This window comes from Somniosus microcephalus, chromosome 23 (assembly GCF_052327205.1).
Source record: "Somniosus microcephalus isolate GS21.2 chromosome 23, FLI_Smic_1.0, whole genome shotgun sequence".
NCBI lineage: Eukaryota > Metazoa > Chordata > Chondrichthyes > Squaliformes > Somniosidae > Somniosus > Somniosus microcephalus.
The window spans coordinates 26387457-26403304 of NC_141009.1; the positions used below are offsets into that span (position 1 = coordinate 26387457).

General features: G+C 42.1%; 2 protein-coding genes across 4 annotated transcripts; one reads left to right on the top strand and one right to left on the bottom strand.

The window, feature by feature from the left end:
• Positions 1–331: 331 nt before the first annotated feature.
• On the bottom strand, positions 332–6821 carry LOC147101751 (actin-related protein 2/3 complex subunit 5-like protein). The gene is made up of 4 exons (XM_085965646.1): positions 6678–6821; positions 4953–5024; positions 3043–3219; positions 332–2230 (listed from the first exon to the last, which is right to left on the bottom strand). The coding sequence occupies exons 1-4, from the start codon at positions 6819–6821 to the stop codon at positions 2168–2170; spliced, it is 456 nt and encodes a 151-aa protein (XP_085821772.1). The 3' UTR covers positions 332–2167.
• A 41-nt stretch (positions 6822–6862) lies between these two features.
• On the top strand, positions 6863–12924 carry rpl35 (ribosomal protein L35). Of its 3 annotated transcripts, none has more exons than XM_085965647.1 (4): positions 6863–7039; positions 9130–9266; positions 9621–9702; positions 12738–12924. In XM_085965647.1, exons 1-4 carry the CDS (start codon positions 6878–6880, stop codon positions 12885–12887), a joined length of 531 nt encoding a protein of 176 aa, XP_085821773.1. In that variant the 5' UTR covers positions 6863–6877; the 3' UTR covers positions 12888–12924. The 3 variants fall into 3 exon arrangements, with proteins under 3 accessions (XP_085821773.1, XP_085821775.1, XP_085821774.1); XM_085965649.1 differs by lacking the exon at positions 6863–7039 and adding an exon at positions 7235–7305; XM_085965648.1 differs by lacking the exon at positions 6863–7039 and adding an exon at positions 7298–7435.
• Positions 12925–15848: the final 2924 nt, after the last annotated feature.

Genomic DNA, 15848 nt, shown 5'->3' on the forward strand with positions numbered 1-15848 from the left:
AAATTGAAGTGTTTCAATTATTGCTACAAGTAGAATGTGGTTCTGAAAAAAATTAACAGACCCCATTTCATTATATTAGCTTTAATGGAAATATGTTAACTAATGTAATGTATAAAAACAAGCCTAACGGTTTGGTTTCTTTTTTTGGAGTATGTTCTAATCTGTAGTGTTCTGGGTAACTTCCTTTCAGGAGCAGTCTAATCAGAAAAATTTATCTTTTGAGGCGAGATGTATTGTAATATAGTCCTTAGATGTAGACATTGACCTACAACATCTGCTGTGTTAATACACCGACAAACTGAGCACACGTTTCAACTATGACAACAACAACTTTTGTTTATATAGTGCCTTTAATGTAGAAAGACGACCCAAGGGCATAGAGGTGTAATCCAACAAAAATAAACACCAAGCCAAAGGAGATTAGGAGTGATCAAAGATTTGGATTGTAAGGTGAGGCAGAGGTTTAAGGAGGGAATTCAGAGTGCAGGGCCTTGACGGCTGATGGTGGGATGGGGTGGTAAATGAGTGCAGAAGAGGCCAGAGTCAGCAACTGACCCTGGCATTCTTAAACCAGATTCCTGGTGATGTTTGTATTTTGGCTGAAATAGATATCCTGAGCCACCAATGTTTACTGTACTTAGGGGCAGCACAGGTGCTTGGGAAGCAATGTTCACAATTTAAAAAAAAAAAAAAAAAAATCTATTGTAACAAAAAAGGGATCCCTCATGTCAATGTGTGCATGGCCTTGAAACCAGTCCAGCTGGTTTGCACTGTTTACTGTGTGTAAAGCAGTAGTTCAGCACCACTCCTCACAGGGAGCGTGAGACAGTTTAAAAGCAAAGTTTACTATAGAAGACAGCCAATATTCTCTAGGTTAAATGCATAACCAATTTGTAATGTAAACCAGGTAGCTGAAAAGAGCTGCTGGAATTACAGGACTTGAACAGAGGGAATAAAAATGTAAAGACTAGTGCCCTCCTTTCTCAATGTAGACTTCATAATTTTTCATGGTATACATTTCAACCAGTTCAGTTTTAATAAATCTTAAACAGCAATGTCATGCCTACAAATACAATACACATACAATGTTATATACTGAAGCAAAAATCTGCATAAATAAATTCTCACTAAATGTCATTAAAACACACTTCTAGTAAATGTTTTTGCTGAAGTAGGGAATGGAAATAGTTGTCCTAAAATTACTTCTACTCCGAAAGCGGTTTAGAACAATCAAAGTCATCGTACTACAGCAGGGTAACCGTTTCATTTTCCCATCTCAGACAGTGTTCTGAGCAAAACAACTTAGTGCCAGTTATATACATATGTAGCTGTGAACTGGCAGCCATTATGAATTAGTTTAACTTAAAACTATGACTTTGTACATCTCAAGCTCCATGTAGGTTTCTGGTGATGCTCCAACGCTATATTTACTTTAACAAGATTTATTAAACTTAACTTGACATTGCAATAGATTGCATCTAGTAGGCATTTCCTTACTGCTTCCCTCGCCCAAGTTGGAAATCCAACCTTAAAATTTTTGATATAATACAACAAAAAGCTGTCCACTAAAGATGATCCAAGAGCTTTATTTTGCAGCAGGCACTTTACAATAAATTCATCCCTGGTAGTTCAGCTACCACTATTGCCATATGTGTATCATATATACTAAGTCTACCCAATAACTGTACAAAAGAAACTCAAAGTATGAAAGTGACCCAAAGAAATAAAACAAATTATAATACTGCATGTACTGACTCTGAAGTCTTAGTCCATCAGTACTCAACGTGGCACAAACAATTCTGGGTAAAATGCCCAATGCTTAGAACACAACAGCACAATGTCATATCATTGCTTTTCCATCATGTGAATGTGTCTTTTAGTCACACTATTTGGTTTCTCAAAACAGATTTCAAAAAGGTAAAAACAAAAATGGTACGGGAACTGAAGATGTGCAAGACCTTGCATGTCATACCTGGCCAAAACATACAGTAATACAAACTTTCCACCACAACCTATTAAGATTTAAAAAAAGCATTCCAACATAGTTTTTCAAAATAATTTCATTTAATATGAATTAATCTTTCGAGGATGGGTTCAAATATTTCCCTTTCGCTGTTGCTTCCTCATACTTTCCAAAAGCTTTCTGTCCAACGTGCCGTGTAACTTTTCAAACAGTTTTTCGTGCAGTGAGAACTCGTACTATGCAACCTACTCCACCCACTGCTAATGCCTGTGAGGGACAGAGAAGGAAAATGTTCTCAAATCATTTTAAAGTTTTGCTTTTTAAATTAAACAATCCTCAACTACACATTCACAGCACATTTACATTATTTTTACCAGTGCAAAATAAGTATACACCAGTTCACTCATGTTAAATCTCCATGCAAGGAACCTGCATTTATGTAGCACCTTAGTACATCCCCAAAATAATTCACAACCCTGAATTACTTTTTGAAGTGCAGCAGTCAATTTGTGCACAGCAATGTTCTACAAGTGAATGAATCATCAGATAATCTCTTTTTGGTGGTGCCAGTGTAAGGAGGAACATTACCCAGGAGATTAGAACTCCGTTCCTTTTTGCATAGTATCCTGGGATCTTAGACAAGAAACAACCCGTGTGAAAGACTTAAACCAGACCAGCACTTCAGTGCCGTGCAGACAGAACTTATGTGCTTTAGTGGTACACAGCCAACACAAACCCATAGCTTTTAACTCGAGCAAGAGTGCTAGACTAAGCCAAGCTGACATTTAATCCAGAACTGTAACATTGTTAATTTTACACTGGACTACTTTTACATAAACATTTTATCCACCAATTGATGATCAGAGTGACAGCATAGTGAAACGGTAAGTGTGCCAGAGTCCTCGCCTGCACCCTTCCCCATGTCAAATTTCTAGATATAGCAGGCCAGATATTTTAAAGAGAGAGTCTTGAGAGGCCATCATTGGTAAATGTGGAATCAGATCATGCACTTGCCTTCCTCCTTAACCAGGATCATGGCAAAAAAGAAACAATTAAAGACAAAAAAGAAACTTAGTTACCTTTTCATGCCACTGCAGTAATATCGCACTGCTGTTTTCTGTGGGTTTTTCAAAACCTTTATAAATGTACTTCATTAAAAGGTCAACACCATTTCTATCTAATGACTTAACAGCCTGTTCTATCTCACTACTTTTAAAGGATGTAAGGACTTTGAGAACTATCGCCTGTGCCCGCTCCTGGTGAATTAAAAGAAAAGGTTAAGTTACAATGTGTTTTACATGTTTTATTGCACTTTTACATGTTTCAAATGTGAAGAAAAATGCTGCACATGCAAAACATTGAAATGATGATTTCTAGTCCTAATGTTGCAAGATTGAATCCACAGGTTGGGACTATTCAAAATAGCAGGAAATTAAAATGAGACATTTTATTAGCAATTATTTGAATATAGTGCCTCGGCCTTTTATTGTTTAGCTGACTGACTAATATGTTTGGATAGTAGAATTTTTCACAATACAACAAACTTAAGAATTTTCCCAGAGGGTGCTAGAAACAGTGAAAGTATTGTTGGTCTATGTTGTGACTAGATTTCTACCACATCCAGCAATAGTTTTTAAAAAAAAATAGATTACAACAGACCAAATATTAAGGCCTTATACCCATTAAAGCAATTACAAAAGGATACCATGATCACTTAAATAGATAATCAAAAGACCATTAACTGAAATCCAGCAAAAAGTTCTGAACTGGGAGATGATGTTACCCCTTAAATTAATGCAGCAAAACCAGAAACACAATTGTATTAATCTAGTCAAATAGCTACAGGAAATTTATCTTTGTGTAGATAGAAGAGATCTGGTAAATGTTTTTGCTCAAGATATTCAGATGCATTCTTGGAGACACTTAACGGCACAGTTTTAAAGAGTGTGCAGGGACAGAGGGACCTGGGAGTTAATATGCATAGGTCCCTGAAGGTGGCAGGACATATCAAGAGAGTGGTTAGCAAAGCATATGAGGATCTTGGGCTTCATAAATAAGGGATTGCAAAATACTGCGGATGCTGGAAATCTGAAATAACAACAGAAAATGCTGGAAATACTCAGCAGGCCAGGCAGCATCCATGGAGAGAGAAACAGAGTTAACATTTCAGTTCTGATGAAGGGTCCCAGACCTGAAACGTTAACTCTTTCTCTCTCCACGGATGCTGCCTGGCCTGCTGAGTATTTCCAGCATTTTCTGTTGTTATTTCATAAATAAGGGTCTTGAGTACAAAAGTAGAGAAGTTAGGCTGAACTTTTATAAAGCGTTGGTTAGACCACAACTGGAGTATTGCCTCCAGTTCTGGTCACCACACTTTAGGAAGGATGTGAAGGCCCTTGAGGGTGCAGAGGAGATTTACCAGAATGGTTCCGGGGATGGGGGATATTAACTACAAGGACAGGTTGGAGAAGCTGGATTTGTTTTCATTAGAGCAAAGGAGGTTGCAGGGCGATTTGATAGAGGTGTACAAGATTATGACGGGTTAGGATAAGGTAGACAGGGAAAGGCTGTTCCCACTAGTTGATGGTAGAAGGACTGGGGGACACAGATTTAAGGTTTTGGGCAAGAGATACAGGGGAGATGTGAGGAAAAACTTTTTTTTTTTTTTTTTTTAATTTAAATTTTTTTATACGGACTGGTGATGACCTGCAATTCGCTGCCGACGGAAGTGGTGGAAGCGGAGACACTCAATGTTTTCAAGGGGAGACTGGATAGGCACTTGAGGGAAATAAACTTGCAGGGCTACGGGGATAGAGCAGGGGAATGGGACTGACTGGATTGCTCTACAGAGAGCCGGCACGGACGCGACGGGCCGAATGGCCTCCTCCTGTGCCGTTATGACTAAGTCAATGCATTTGAGTACATTTATATTCACACAGTTCAGACATTTCAAATAATTTTTAAAAACTAGCTTAATTTAATTAAATACCTTAACCGCTTGATTCTTCATGTTGACTGGAGGGTTCCTTAATGCTGCATGGAACGCACTAAGCATGTCACCTGTACATTACTGGTTAAGGAATATTACTAACTTATTTCAAGCATTTAAACCCAAGGTGTGTTCTGTAAGTTACAGGTTTAAACACAGGTAAACGTAGTTTTGGACATGATGCAGTTGCTATTTCAGTTATACACTTTGACAATTAGCTTTTAGACATACTGTATTTCACTCATCCCTTTACATCACAAGGAAAGTCAATAACCAATCATATGGTGCTCAACAGTTTTAGAAATTACAGTACCAAAATCCTAATATATACAAATCTGATTCCCAAGTCGTTACCACTACACTCTAGTGACTTGATACAAATCTATGCCAATTATATAGAACAGGACAAGATCTCTTGAAAAATTGACAACCTAAGATGATTATTAATACTTCAATGGCTACAATTTTCCACCTACAAAAGTAGGTTTGTTCAATTCTGAAACATTGCAAGAATCAGTGTACGTATTGGCTCTAACAAGTCAGAGGGAGGAAAGCAGAAATGGATATAAGGTGAATCTTTGGAGGTTATAGAACAGCTAGATATATTGATCCAGAAATTGTTGGAATGGTGCATCTTGCAGCAAGCAATGCGAGCTGGACTTGTTACCTCAGATTGCACTATTTTTGCGCTGCAAGTTGCTGGAAACCTGAATTGATACTGATGCAGTGATGTCAATGTTGCATCAGGGACCTCATGCACGTTGTGCACAATGGTCTATCTCCTTAACCAATTAAATGAAAGGACAGAGAAACAGCAAACAACAGAAGGAAATAGGGTAAATTTAATATAGAGAGGGAAAGAAAGGAGATTTAGACACAAAAATAAGTTTAAAAAAAATCTCTCTGGGAACAATTTACTACCTGCGTGAGTGAGACTCCAGAGTTTCATTGTTCCCTCTCTGGGTCTCCAAGGTTGAGGGGCAGGTCAGGACCATAAAACACGTCATTATCAGGGTCCTTACGACATGAATCCAGCAATTTCATGACACAATGAACTTCAATGGGGAGGCTCACGGGGGCGAGATGGTAATTTTTCCAGCTTTAGCTAATGCAAGAGTTAATAGTCCAGCAGTTTGTGGAGAGGCGGAACTCATGGCATATCTCTGCCACAAATTGATGATTTTGTACACAACCTAATAATGGTGCGCGCCGTGAACTCGCCATTATTTTCTATAGACAAACGCAAGGGTTAATACAGTGCACCCAGATCATGAGTGCATCAGGATCTGGTTAAAAACGCTCAAACTAATGTCTGTGGTTATATTTTTAACGTCATGACTGAAAACAATGACTCCCTATTTTCCCCACTTAGCCGAAACCTTAGATAAAAAGGTCTTCGAACAAATTTCCAGTTTTGCACAAGACGCAAACAGACCGGGGAGGAGGGGGGAAGAAGTGGTCAATGAAGCGACATCTCTACAAACAGCAACCGACAGGAAACAATCCGCGGGTACAAGCGGCCGCCAAAGCCGTCAATACTCGGCAGCTCGGCTGCAGTTTGTAACCGGGGGACGGTTCCGAGTTAGGGGGGGGGGCGAGCTGTCACCGCCTCCCTCCCCCTCTCTCGGGGTGCGGTGCGGTGCGCCGCGCTCTCCCACCCCACCCCTCGCCCCGGTTGAGAGCCTCTCGCCCACCCACCAGGAAGCCGCTTTGCCCTGAAGGATATTGCCTGATCAAACTGTCCACCTCCACCGAGTCGGGCCCCTGCTGCTCCACCGCCTCCTCCTGCTGCTCGTCCACAAACTTGTTCTCGTCGTACTCGTCAATGTCGACTTTCCGGAACCGGTTGGAAAGCGTGTTTTTCGCCATTTGCCCCGCTTCTGGGTTTTTTTTCCCCTCCAAAAAATAACCAAGCGCTAATCGGGATGGTGATCGCTCTCTTTTCAATCCCACCTCCGCTCCTAGTTGACCGGAGGCTGCATTCACAATCCCGGCCGCCGCCGAGTGCCGCTGCTTACACTCCCTCAGACCCAGGCCTGCTGCAACCTCGCCCCGGAACCGGAAACAACCTCCGGAATACACTAAGTGTGAGAGAGAGGGGGGACACACAGACAAAACCCAATAAACTATGTACCTCGACACCGTGCTCATTCTAACCATACGATCGGAAAGATCTTACATTATTAGCTTTTAAAAGCCGATGGTGTGTGTTTAAACTTAAATGTTTGACTCAGCGATCACCGCTTCTATCTCCCGCCCCCCCTCCAGGTAGAGCTAGTGGTAGAGCCGGTCACGTGGAAATACTGGCCCCGCCCTCTACTGGCCCCTTTCTTGTGCTTGCCCCGGGAAAATGGTAGGAATTGTGAGGGGCTTGCGGCCCAATCCGCATCAATCCTAACAAACTATCGGCGGTTGAGTGAGAGTAACTCGCTCCCGCCGAGCCCTGACCCCCACTCTCTCGGCTGGTGCCGTTATTTGTGATGGTAGTGGTTTTTCTTTTAATGATAAATCATTTGGTGTAGGCCGCGGCTTGGCTCCCGGCTTTTCTTTTTGCAAATGGCGGCGCTCGGGGTTTCCTCGGGCCGCTGTCGGTTTGTGAACCGCTCGCTTTGGTCGGGGGCAGCGGTAGCTGAGCCTTTGGCTGGAGGCCCAGACTTCGGCTTCTCGTGAACCGCCGCCGGGTCCAGGGCCCTGCGTCTCGGGGTCTGGTGTAACATGGGGGGGCCCGTGACCAGTCTGTAACTCGGCCGGGCGGGTCGTCGACTCCTGGGCTGAAATGAGGCCTTTGGTTTTAATGCCTTTCCCCCGCGGCTCAAAAACTAATCGGACCTCCCGTGGCGTTGCTCAGAGTCCCCCCATGATATTTCATTTGAAATTGTGCAGCAACGTGGGTGAGGATGGCGAGGCTGTTTGTTTTATTGTCTATCCCTAGCCACCCCGAGCAGGTGGTGGTTTACTGCCCTGCTGCAGCCCTTTTATTAACAGTGTTCCCATAGTGGTGTTAGGTAGGGAATTTGGGAGGTTTTGAAAGGTTGGTGGTATATGACCAAGTCAGCATAGCGTGTGCCTTGGGAGGGAAACTTGGAGGTGGTGTTCCTATCATCCCTTCTTAGTGATAGAGATCGCAGGGCCGGGCAGTACTGTTGAAGTAAGTTTGGTGAGTTTGCTGCATTGAATCCTCTGATATTTGACCACAGTGCTGGTAGTAGGGATAGCATCACCACTCAAGTTTCTAATAGTCAAATTTCTTAAGTGTTACGGCTTCTGATTTGACCCTTGTAAATGGTAGAGGTTTTGAGGGGTCAGGAGGTGAGTTACTCATTGCAAAGTATGTGCTCTTGTAGCCATGGTGTTGATCCAGTTGATTCGGATAGGCTTCTGATCATCAATGGACCTCACAGTGTTGATGGTGAGGGCCTTGGTGTTGATGTTGCTAATGGAAAGTTGGCTGGTATCTCCAGAAGGGGGGAAGTTATGCTTCACTTGTACAGTGCCTTGACCAGACCCCATCTGGAGTAGTGCTCAGTTTTAGGCACTGCACCTTGGGAAGGATATATTGGTGTTGGGAGGGATACTGTGTCGATTCACCGGAATGATACTGGGCTTAAAGGGTTAAATTCAGGACAACTTGGCTTGTATTCCCTTGAGTTTAGTAGGTTGAGGGGTGATCTAATCAAGGTCTTTATTAAATGATATAAAGGGATTCATTAGACTGGATGCAGCGAAACTGTTTCTTATGGGGCAGTCCAAAACAAGGAGGCATAATAAAATTAGGGCTAGTTAGGAGTAGTGGAAATCATAGAATGATGTAGCACAGAAGGAAGCCATCTCTGGCCCATTGTGCCTGTGCCAGAATGAATCTGGAACCCGCTCCCCAGAAAAGCTGTAGATGTTGGGTCAATTGAAATTTTCAGTACTGCGATTTGTGGATTTTTGTTAGGTAAGTGTCATACTGGGTATGGATCAAAGACGGGTAAATGGATTTGAAGTACAGATCAGCCATGATCTAACTGAATGGCGGAGGCGGTTCGCTGGGCTGAAAGGTCTACTCTCTCCCGTGTAGCATTTGCAGCAACTTGTATTGTCTGGAGTTTTTGCTTGCATGTGGAGTATCATTTGTTTCCAGTTGGAGGCTTGGTTTGTGTGACATTAACATGGTGGCTCTTTTTAAACATAGGCAAAAATCAAGGCACGTGATCTGCGTGGCAAGAAGAAGGAGGAGCTACTGAAGCAGCTGGATGACCTCAAGGTGGAACTCTCCCAACTCCGTGTTGCTAAGGTAACTGGAGGAGCTGCATCCAAGCTTTCCAAGATGTAAGTATGGGCAGTAGATTTATTGAACAAGCCAGTTATTAAAATTGCCCTTTGTAGAAGTGACGAGCTGTGGAGCCTTGCTTAAATTGTGGGTTAACAGTGTACTGAAGGTTTGAATGATTTTGCTGCTGTTCCTGGCTGGCATGAAGTAGATGCACGAATAGGACCACTGCTTTCTAATGAATAGAGGTTATAACACAGAACCATGCCATTTGGCCCAACTAGTCCATATCGGTATTTACTCTCCATGTGAGCTAAAGTGGTGCATTGGTTTTTTTGATGGCTGCTTTCCTTGACCTTGATGATTAGTAAGATTTGTGAATGGCTGAAATTATGTATTTTCCCTCCACTTAGCCGTGTCGTGCGCAAGTCCATTGCTAGAGTCCTTACTGTCATCAATCAGACGCAGAAAGAGAACTTGAGAAAATTCTACAAAGTAAGTTAAAGCTTTTTTATGCAATGCAGTTTTGTAATTTTTGTAAGGTGTGCAATTCTACAGATCCTGGAATGGTGTTTATAGCAAATGAAAATGTATGCTGGTAATTTGAAGCATTGCTATTGCACAGTGTGTGCAGTTTTTTTTTATAATGGACTCATTAGTACTAATTTGTCCACTATATAAATTGCAATCTATTGTAACGTGAGAGTTGTTGCTATATTCCAAATATGGAGTCAGCAAGAACTGGGGAGCTCAGTAGGGAGGATCGGCCCTGCTTGCATTACTATTCATGCATTCGGTTTGAGCAGCCCTGGTTTTTGATGTTTATCTGATTATCTAGATGAACTGCCTCCACTATAAGTGGAGCCCAGTGTACTTTGCAGAAAAGTTCAGCAACAACGGGATTCAGTACATATTTCATAACAGCAAGCAAATAGTAGTGCTTATTCCACAGTGGATTGTGGTAGTTATCATCCAAAGCCTAGCTGCCATTCTAAATATTTCAGCCTTATTTCTCTGAGCTGATATTTCACAAATTTGGCTTCAGTCTTGTATATTTCCATTTTTGCCAGTTTTTCATGCTTCTCTTTCTACCTACCCATCTCTCGCCCCTCTAGCTAGCCAATGGGTCATATGTCTTTTATTTCTTTGTTTTCTCTCATTACGCCTCCTATTGTTTTGTGCTAATATCACTTGTGCTATTTAACCATCTCCTGGTCTCCATTTAAGCGCAGGTCGTTCTATTTCTTCTCCTGTGTTTTTTTTCTCTTCCCATGGTTCTGTTCCTTTTTAAATGACGTTTACCTGTAATATCTTACCGTTCTGAGGAGGGGTCTATATCTGAAACATCTTGTCTGTTCTCCACAAATGCTGCCTGGCCTGCTGTGGTGTTTCCAGCGTTATGGTGACTTTGGATATAGTGATTTTGCAGCCATGCCTTCAGGTGCCTAGGCCCGAAGCTCTGGAATTCCCTCCCTAAACCCCTCTCCATCTCCCTCTCTGACCAAGTCATGTGTCCTAGTATCTCTTTGTGGCTCGGTGTCCAATCTGTTTGATAACGCTCCTGTGAAGTGCCTTGTGTTTTACTGTGTTAAAGGTGCTATATAAATACACAAGTTTTATGATTTAGATTTCCAACATCTGCGTATTTTTCCTTTTTATTGTCTCTTCTACTTGGGACTGCATGGGTTGCTGGTGACTTTGGATATAGTGAATTTGCACATGACCTGGGTATTATGCATGTTAACCCAAGTAGGCTGCCCCAGTGATTTGAATTATGGAGACCAACTCACCCTAAATGGGTAGCGTGCCTGCGTTACCCTCAGCACTCCTAGTGGCACAGGCGCACAGTGGGAAATTGATGATATGGATCAGTGATCTGCTGCCCTATTCTGTTCCTGTCTCCTTTACAGTCCACTCAACTCAAATTTACCTAATTGAAATGATCTGATGAGACAAATCTTGAACTAAATGGCCTGATTCCAACCTCGCTGCTCCTGGGCTGTAGAGGGAAGAGCAGCCAGCGTTCCCACTCTTGATTGCTGTTTCCTGTTGGAAATTTTGAAAATTGGGTGCAGAAGTGGAGTTTAAACTAAGCATGTTCCTAGTGAAGAATCTTTTAATTGTACCACAGGTTCAAACACACATTTTCTCTGTGATGGTCTATAATTTTATTTCTGTGGGATGTCACTTAGAAAACTTGGATTTCTTACAATGTGGAAATAGTCCTGAAAGGGCAAATGTGATTCCAATCATTTATGGGCTACTCCTGAAATTGTTACAGTTGGGTGAAATTATCCATTTTTACTGATTTCTAAAAGTAACTTTAGATTCTTGGGAATGGGATTGTGCCTTGGATAGTAGAGCATGAACCTGCTGGTTGGTGAGCTTGAATTTGGATCTTGGCTGTTTGCCGTAGTCTGTCCTTATTCTGTGACGTTTCTAGTATTCATTTGAAGGCGAGGTTGTCTGAGAGGATAGTTCTGCCTTTCTGGGCCATGCTTCTCGTCAGCTAAGCACCAGTGCCAAGTGTGTGCAGATGTGGTGGTAGAACGCTCTTGTGTGCTGATTTTAGGAGGCTGTCCTGTTTTTTTTTCAATTTAAATTCTTTCTCTTGCAACCCCTGATTTACCTTTGGCGTGCAACACCTGGTTAAAGTGAGCCAGAATAGTGCAGAACTTTACTTGGGGAAAGGCACCATTTTCTGTGGTGTTTCCACTTCTCTCGAGTCCCAGCTCTTGCTGCTTTGCTTGTCCCCTCGGCTGTCTCACTACTGCTCGCTCTCCTTGCCCAGTTTTAATCATGTTCATTGGTGTGTTTGTGTGGACACAGATGTGATTTTCATTTCTATTGAAAGTGTGATGCACAAATCTTTCCATCTTTTGTGTGTGTGTCTATGCAAATATTTGATCTCGCTTTAGTTCACCATTCAGCGCAGGCTAGAAGGATGAGTTTTTGCTTTCTGCTGGCTGTGTCCTTTTTATTGGCGGGTGAGCATTCTGAACAGAGTTAGTGGGCACAAGTCCACAGTGTACAAATGCCCTCAATTTGGTACTGAATTGGCATTCTGGGCCAAGGCTAGAAGGAAGGTTGGTGGGATGTAGAACATTGTCGATGGTGTTCTGGTTGGGCGCTACGGGGCTTTGGGAGAGAAGGAACTGGCTGGTGCAGTTGGGTTAATGCACTGTTGTTTCACCTCTGGGGCCTGGATTTGAATTCATTGATGGGACAAAAAAAAATCTCTCTGCTGGTTTCGAGTCCTATGTGAGATGAGTTGGGTAGCCTCAAACTTAGGCCGAGTAGATGTGAGCCTCGAGCACAATTTCATCATTTTGGTAATGTTAAAAACTACAGGGTAAAGTAGTGTAGTGGGTATGTTACTGGACTAGTAATCCAGAGGCTTGGAATAATGAACCAGAGAGAATGAGCTCAAATCCCACTGTGGCAGTTTGAGAATTTGAATTCAGTTTTAACAATCTGTTGGGCGAGCTACAAGATGATTCGCTGACTGCGCTGATCAACATTTACTCTAGGGCAAGAAGTACAAGCCTTTGGATCTGCGACCCAAGAAGACCCGTGCCATGCGTCGTCGACTAAACAAATATGAGGAGAGTTTGAAGACCAAGAAACAGCAAAGGAAAGAGCGTCTGTACCCCATGCGCAAATTTGCTGTGAAAGCATAAATGTTCTCCTACAGAAGTTATTAAATTTAAGAAAAGGCTTGCGTTTTTGATTTTTTATTGCCATGTTTTACGTTTGGATCATTTTCCCAATAAAACGAGTCCGAACAAATTGGAGGGGATGTAAGGAATGCTGTGGTTAGCTTGCACCCTCTTGTCAAAACTTGTCTATCTGAGTGACCTTTTTTTTATAATAATTCATTTCTGGGAGGGTTTGTGGACATGAATCATTGTATGTTCCCACAGACTTATGAATTCTCCAAAGAATCTAAGCAAATTCCCAATTAAATAAACTCTTGATTGGCTTTTTAGAAACTGGCCTGTGGTATTTTTAGATGGAGTGCCTTGTAAAATGAAGTGACCTAAAAATCTCAAGACAAGCCTGGTTTGGATCGTGTATAGTATGCTGACAGTTGGTGCATGCACACTGTCATGTACACTAAAACTGGCAAGAGTCCAAATTTGGTAAACTCTTCAATCTGCAGCATCATTGTGGAGTTTAGTTCCATTGCAAGTAGGCAGAGTGAAATACTGCCATCAACCTTTACTGCAGATTGCTTGCCCTTTAAAATCCATATAGACACTGATACCTATTTATTTAAACTTAGTAATTGGTCGTTTTAACAGAGTAAAACAAAAAAAAATTGGTTGTGTTGCACATCTGTTTTGGCTCAACTAAATTTGTGATTTCATCGCTTGTATAACTCATTTAAAATGCTAAACTGTACTGGTAGCCTGTTCCACCAACATTGTGACAATCACAATCTGACTGCTCCAATTGCTCTGCCTTTACATCGGTTTATCAAAATCTGAACAAGAGTGTCAAATCAAAGTTTGATCCAAACTCTGTTCAGTGTCAGAAGAACCATCCTGCCCAGTTACGGTAGAAGCACGTTGGCCTGTATTTGCAGACCGAGAGCTCAAAACATCAACTACCTGAATGGAATTGGCAGGCTGACGGCACCCATTAAGCTTTACTATTGGAAGCAAATGGTGAAATTTGCTCCTGAGGAAGTTTTTGTGCATCCAGTAGCCCTGGCATCTATAAGGCCTATCGCTGAGGTTTACATTTGCTGAAAACCTGGAGGTAAAGCATGGGATCTAGGGACAGACACTTGGTTAGGCTGTGACAGTTGGTTGATTTTAGAAAAGGATATGAATATGATGACCAGATTTTCAGACTGCTGATTGAAAAGTGCTTGGTGTATAGTTTTTTGGGGGAAAGAATAGCAAAGTAGATGGGGGGTGCAGCAGATGGATTACAAAAACGATTTGATGATGTGCCACTTAAAGTGGTTGTGAAAATTTAGGGCCTATGGCATCAAAGGGAAATAATATGTGTGGAAGAAAGATGGTTGACAGGCAGACAGCCTTGAGATGGGTAAATGGACTGACTGGATAGTGGGGCACCTGAGAGATTAGTGTTGGGACAACTTTTGTTCTATTATATTAATATAATAACTATCTGGACTTTGTCATATATGGGTAGATGTCAAAGTATGCTTCCAAATTGGGTATCAAACGGTCTGGAAGAAGGGAGGAACATGTGAATGGGCAGATAACGAGCTGATTCATTTAATACAAAAATGGTTATACATTTGGGGAATGGGAAAATACCTTTAAATGGTAAATTTCTTAATACAGTGAGGGAACAGTGGAATTCAAGTTTGCAGATGCATAAATCTGGATACGGTTTTCTTTTTTAAAAGCCATTAAAGCAAATGAGATTTTGGGGAGAATATTGAAAGATTGAGAATGCAAGCAAAAAGGTCGTGGTTAGACATGTCTGAAATATTGTGTGCAGTTTTGGGCTCCTTGCCATTAGCAGGGCATGGAAAAGGAGCAATGCAGATTTACTAAGGATGACCAGTGGGAAATATGAAAGAGTAAAGCAATTCGGGCTATGTTCCCTCAAATTGTTAAGACTGAATGTGGTATGTGAAATGACCAAAAAGAGAAAAGGCAAACGATCATAGACATTTACAGCACAGAAGGAATCCATTCGGCCCATCGTGTCCGTGTTAGCCGACAGAGCTATCCTAACCCCACTTTCCAGCATTTGGTCCGTATCCTTGTACGTTACGGCACTTCAGGTGCATATCCAAGTACGTTTTAAATGTGATGAGGGTTTCTGCCTCTACCACCCTTTCAGGCAGAGAGTTCCAGACCCCCCAACCACCCTCTGGGTAAAAAAATGTCTTCTCAAATCCCTGACCAATTACTTTAAATCTATGCTCCCTGGTTATTGAACCTTCTGCTAAGGGAAATAGGTCATTCCTATCCACTCTATCTAGGCCCCTTATAATTTTATGTACCTCAATTAAGTCTCCCCTCAGCCGCCTCTTCCAAAGAAAACAACCCGAGCCTATTCAATTGTTCCTCAGTTAAAATTCTCCAGCCCAGACAACATCCTCGTAAATCTCTGCACCATCTAATGCAATCACATCCTTCCTGTAATATGGTGACCAGAACTGCACGCAGTTCTAGCTATGGCCTAATTAGTGTTTTATACAGTTCAAGCATAAACTCCCTGTTCTTATATTCTATGTCTCAGCTAATAAAGGCAAGTATCCAGTATGCCTCCTTAACCACCTTCAAGGATCTGTGGACATGCACTCCAAGGTTCCTCTGCACTTCTCAGTGTCCTACCATTTATTGTGTATTCCCTTGCCTTGTTAACCCTCCCAAAATGCATTACCTCACACTTCTCCGGATTGAATTCCATTTGCCACTGTTCTGCCCACCTGCCCATTGATATGGCCGAACCGGAGCGGGAGCGAAATAGAGCGCAGCGAGAGGAGGCCTGAGAGCAGAGCCAGCGGGGAAGGAGCTGCGAGGCTCTGATTCAATAACAAAAAAAATCAAAGTGATGTCACAGGTAAGTAGGTAGGTGATTGGTGGTGAGTATTTCTGTTCTCTTCGGAATGAGGACTAAGTTACAGTAAAGACCTATAGCATATAACT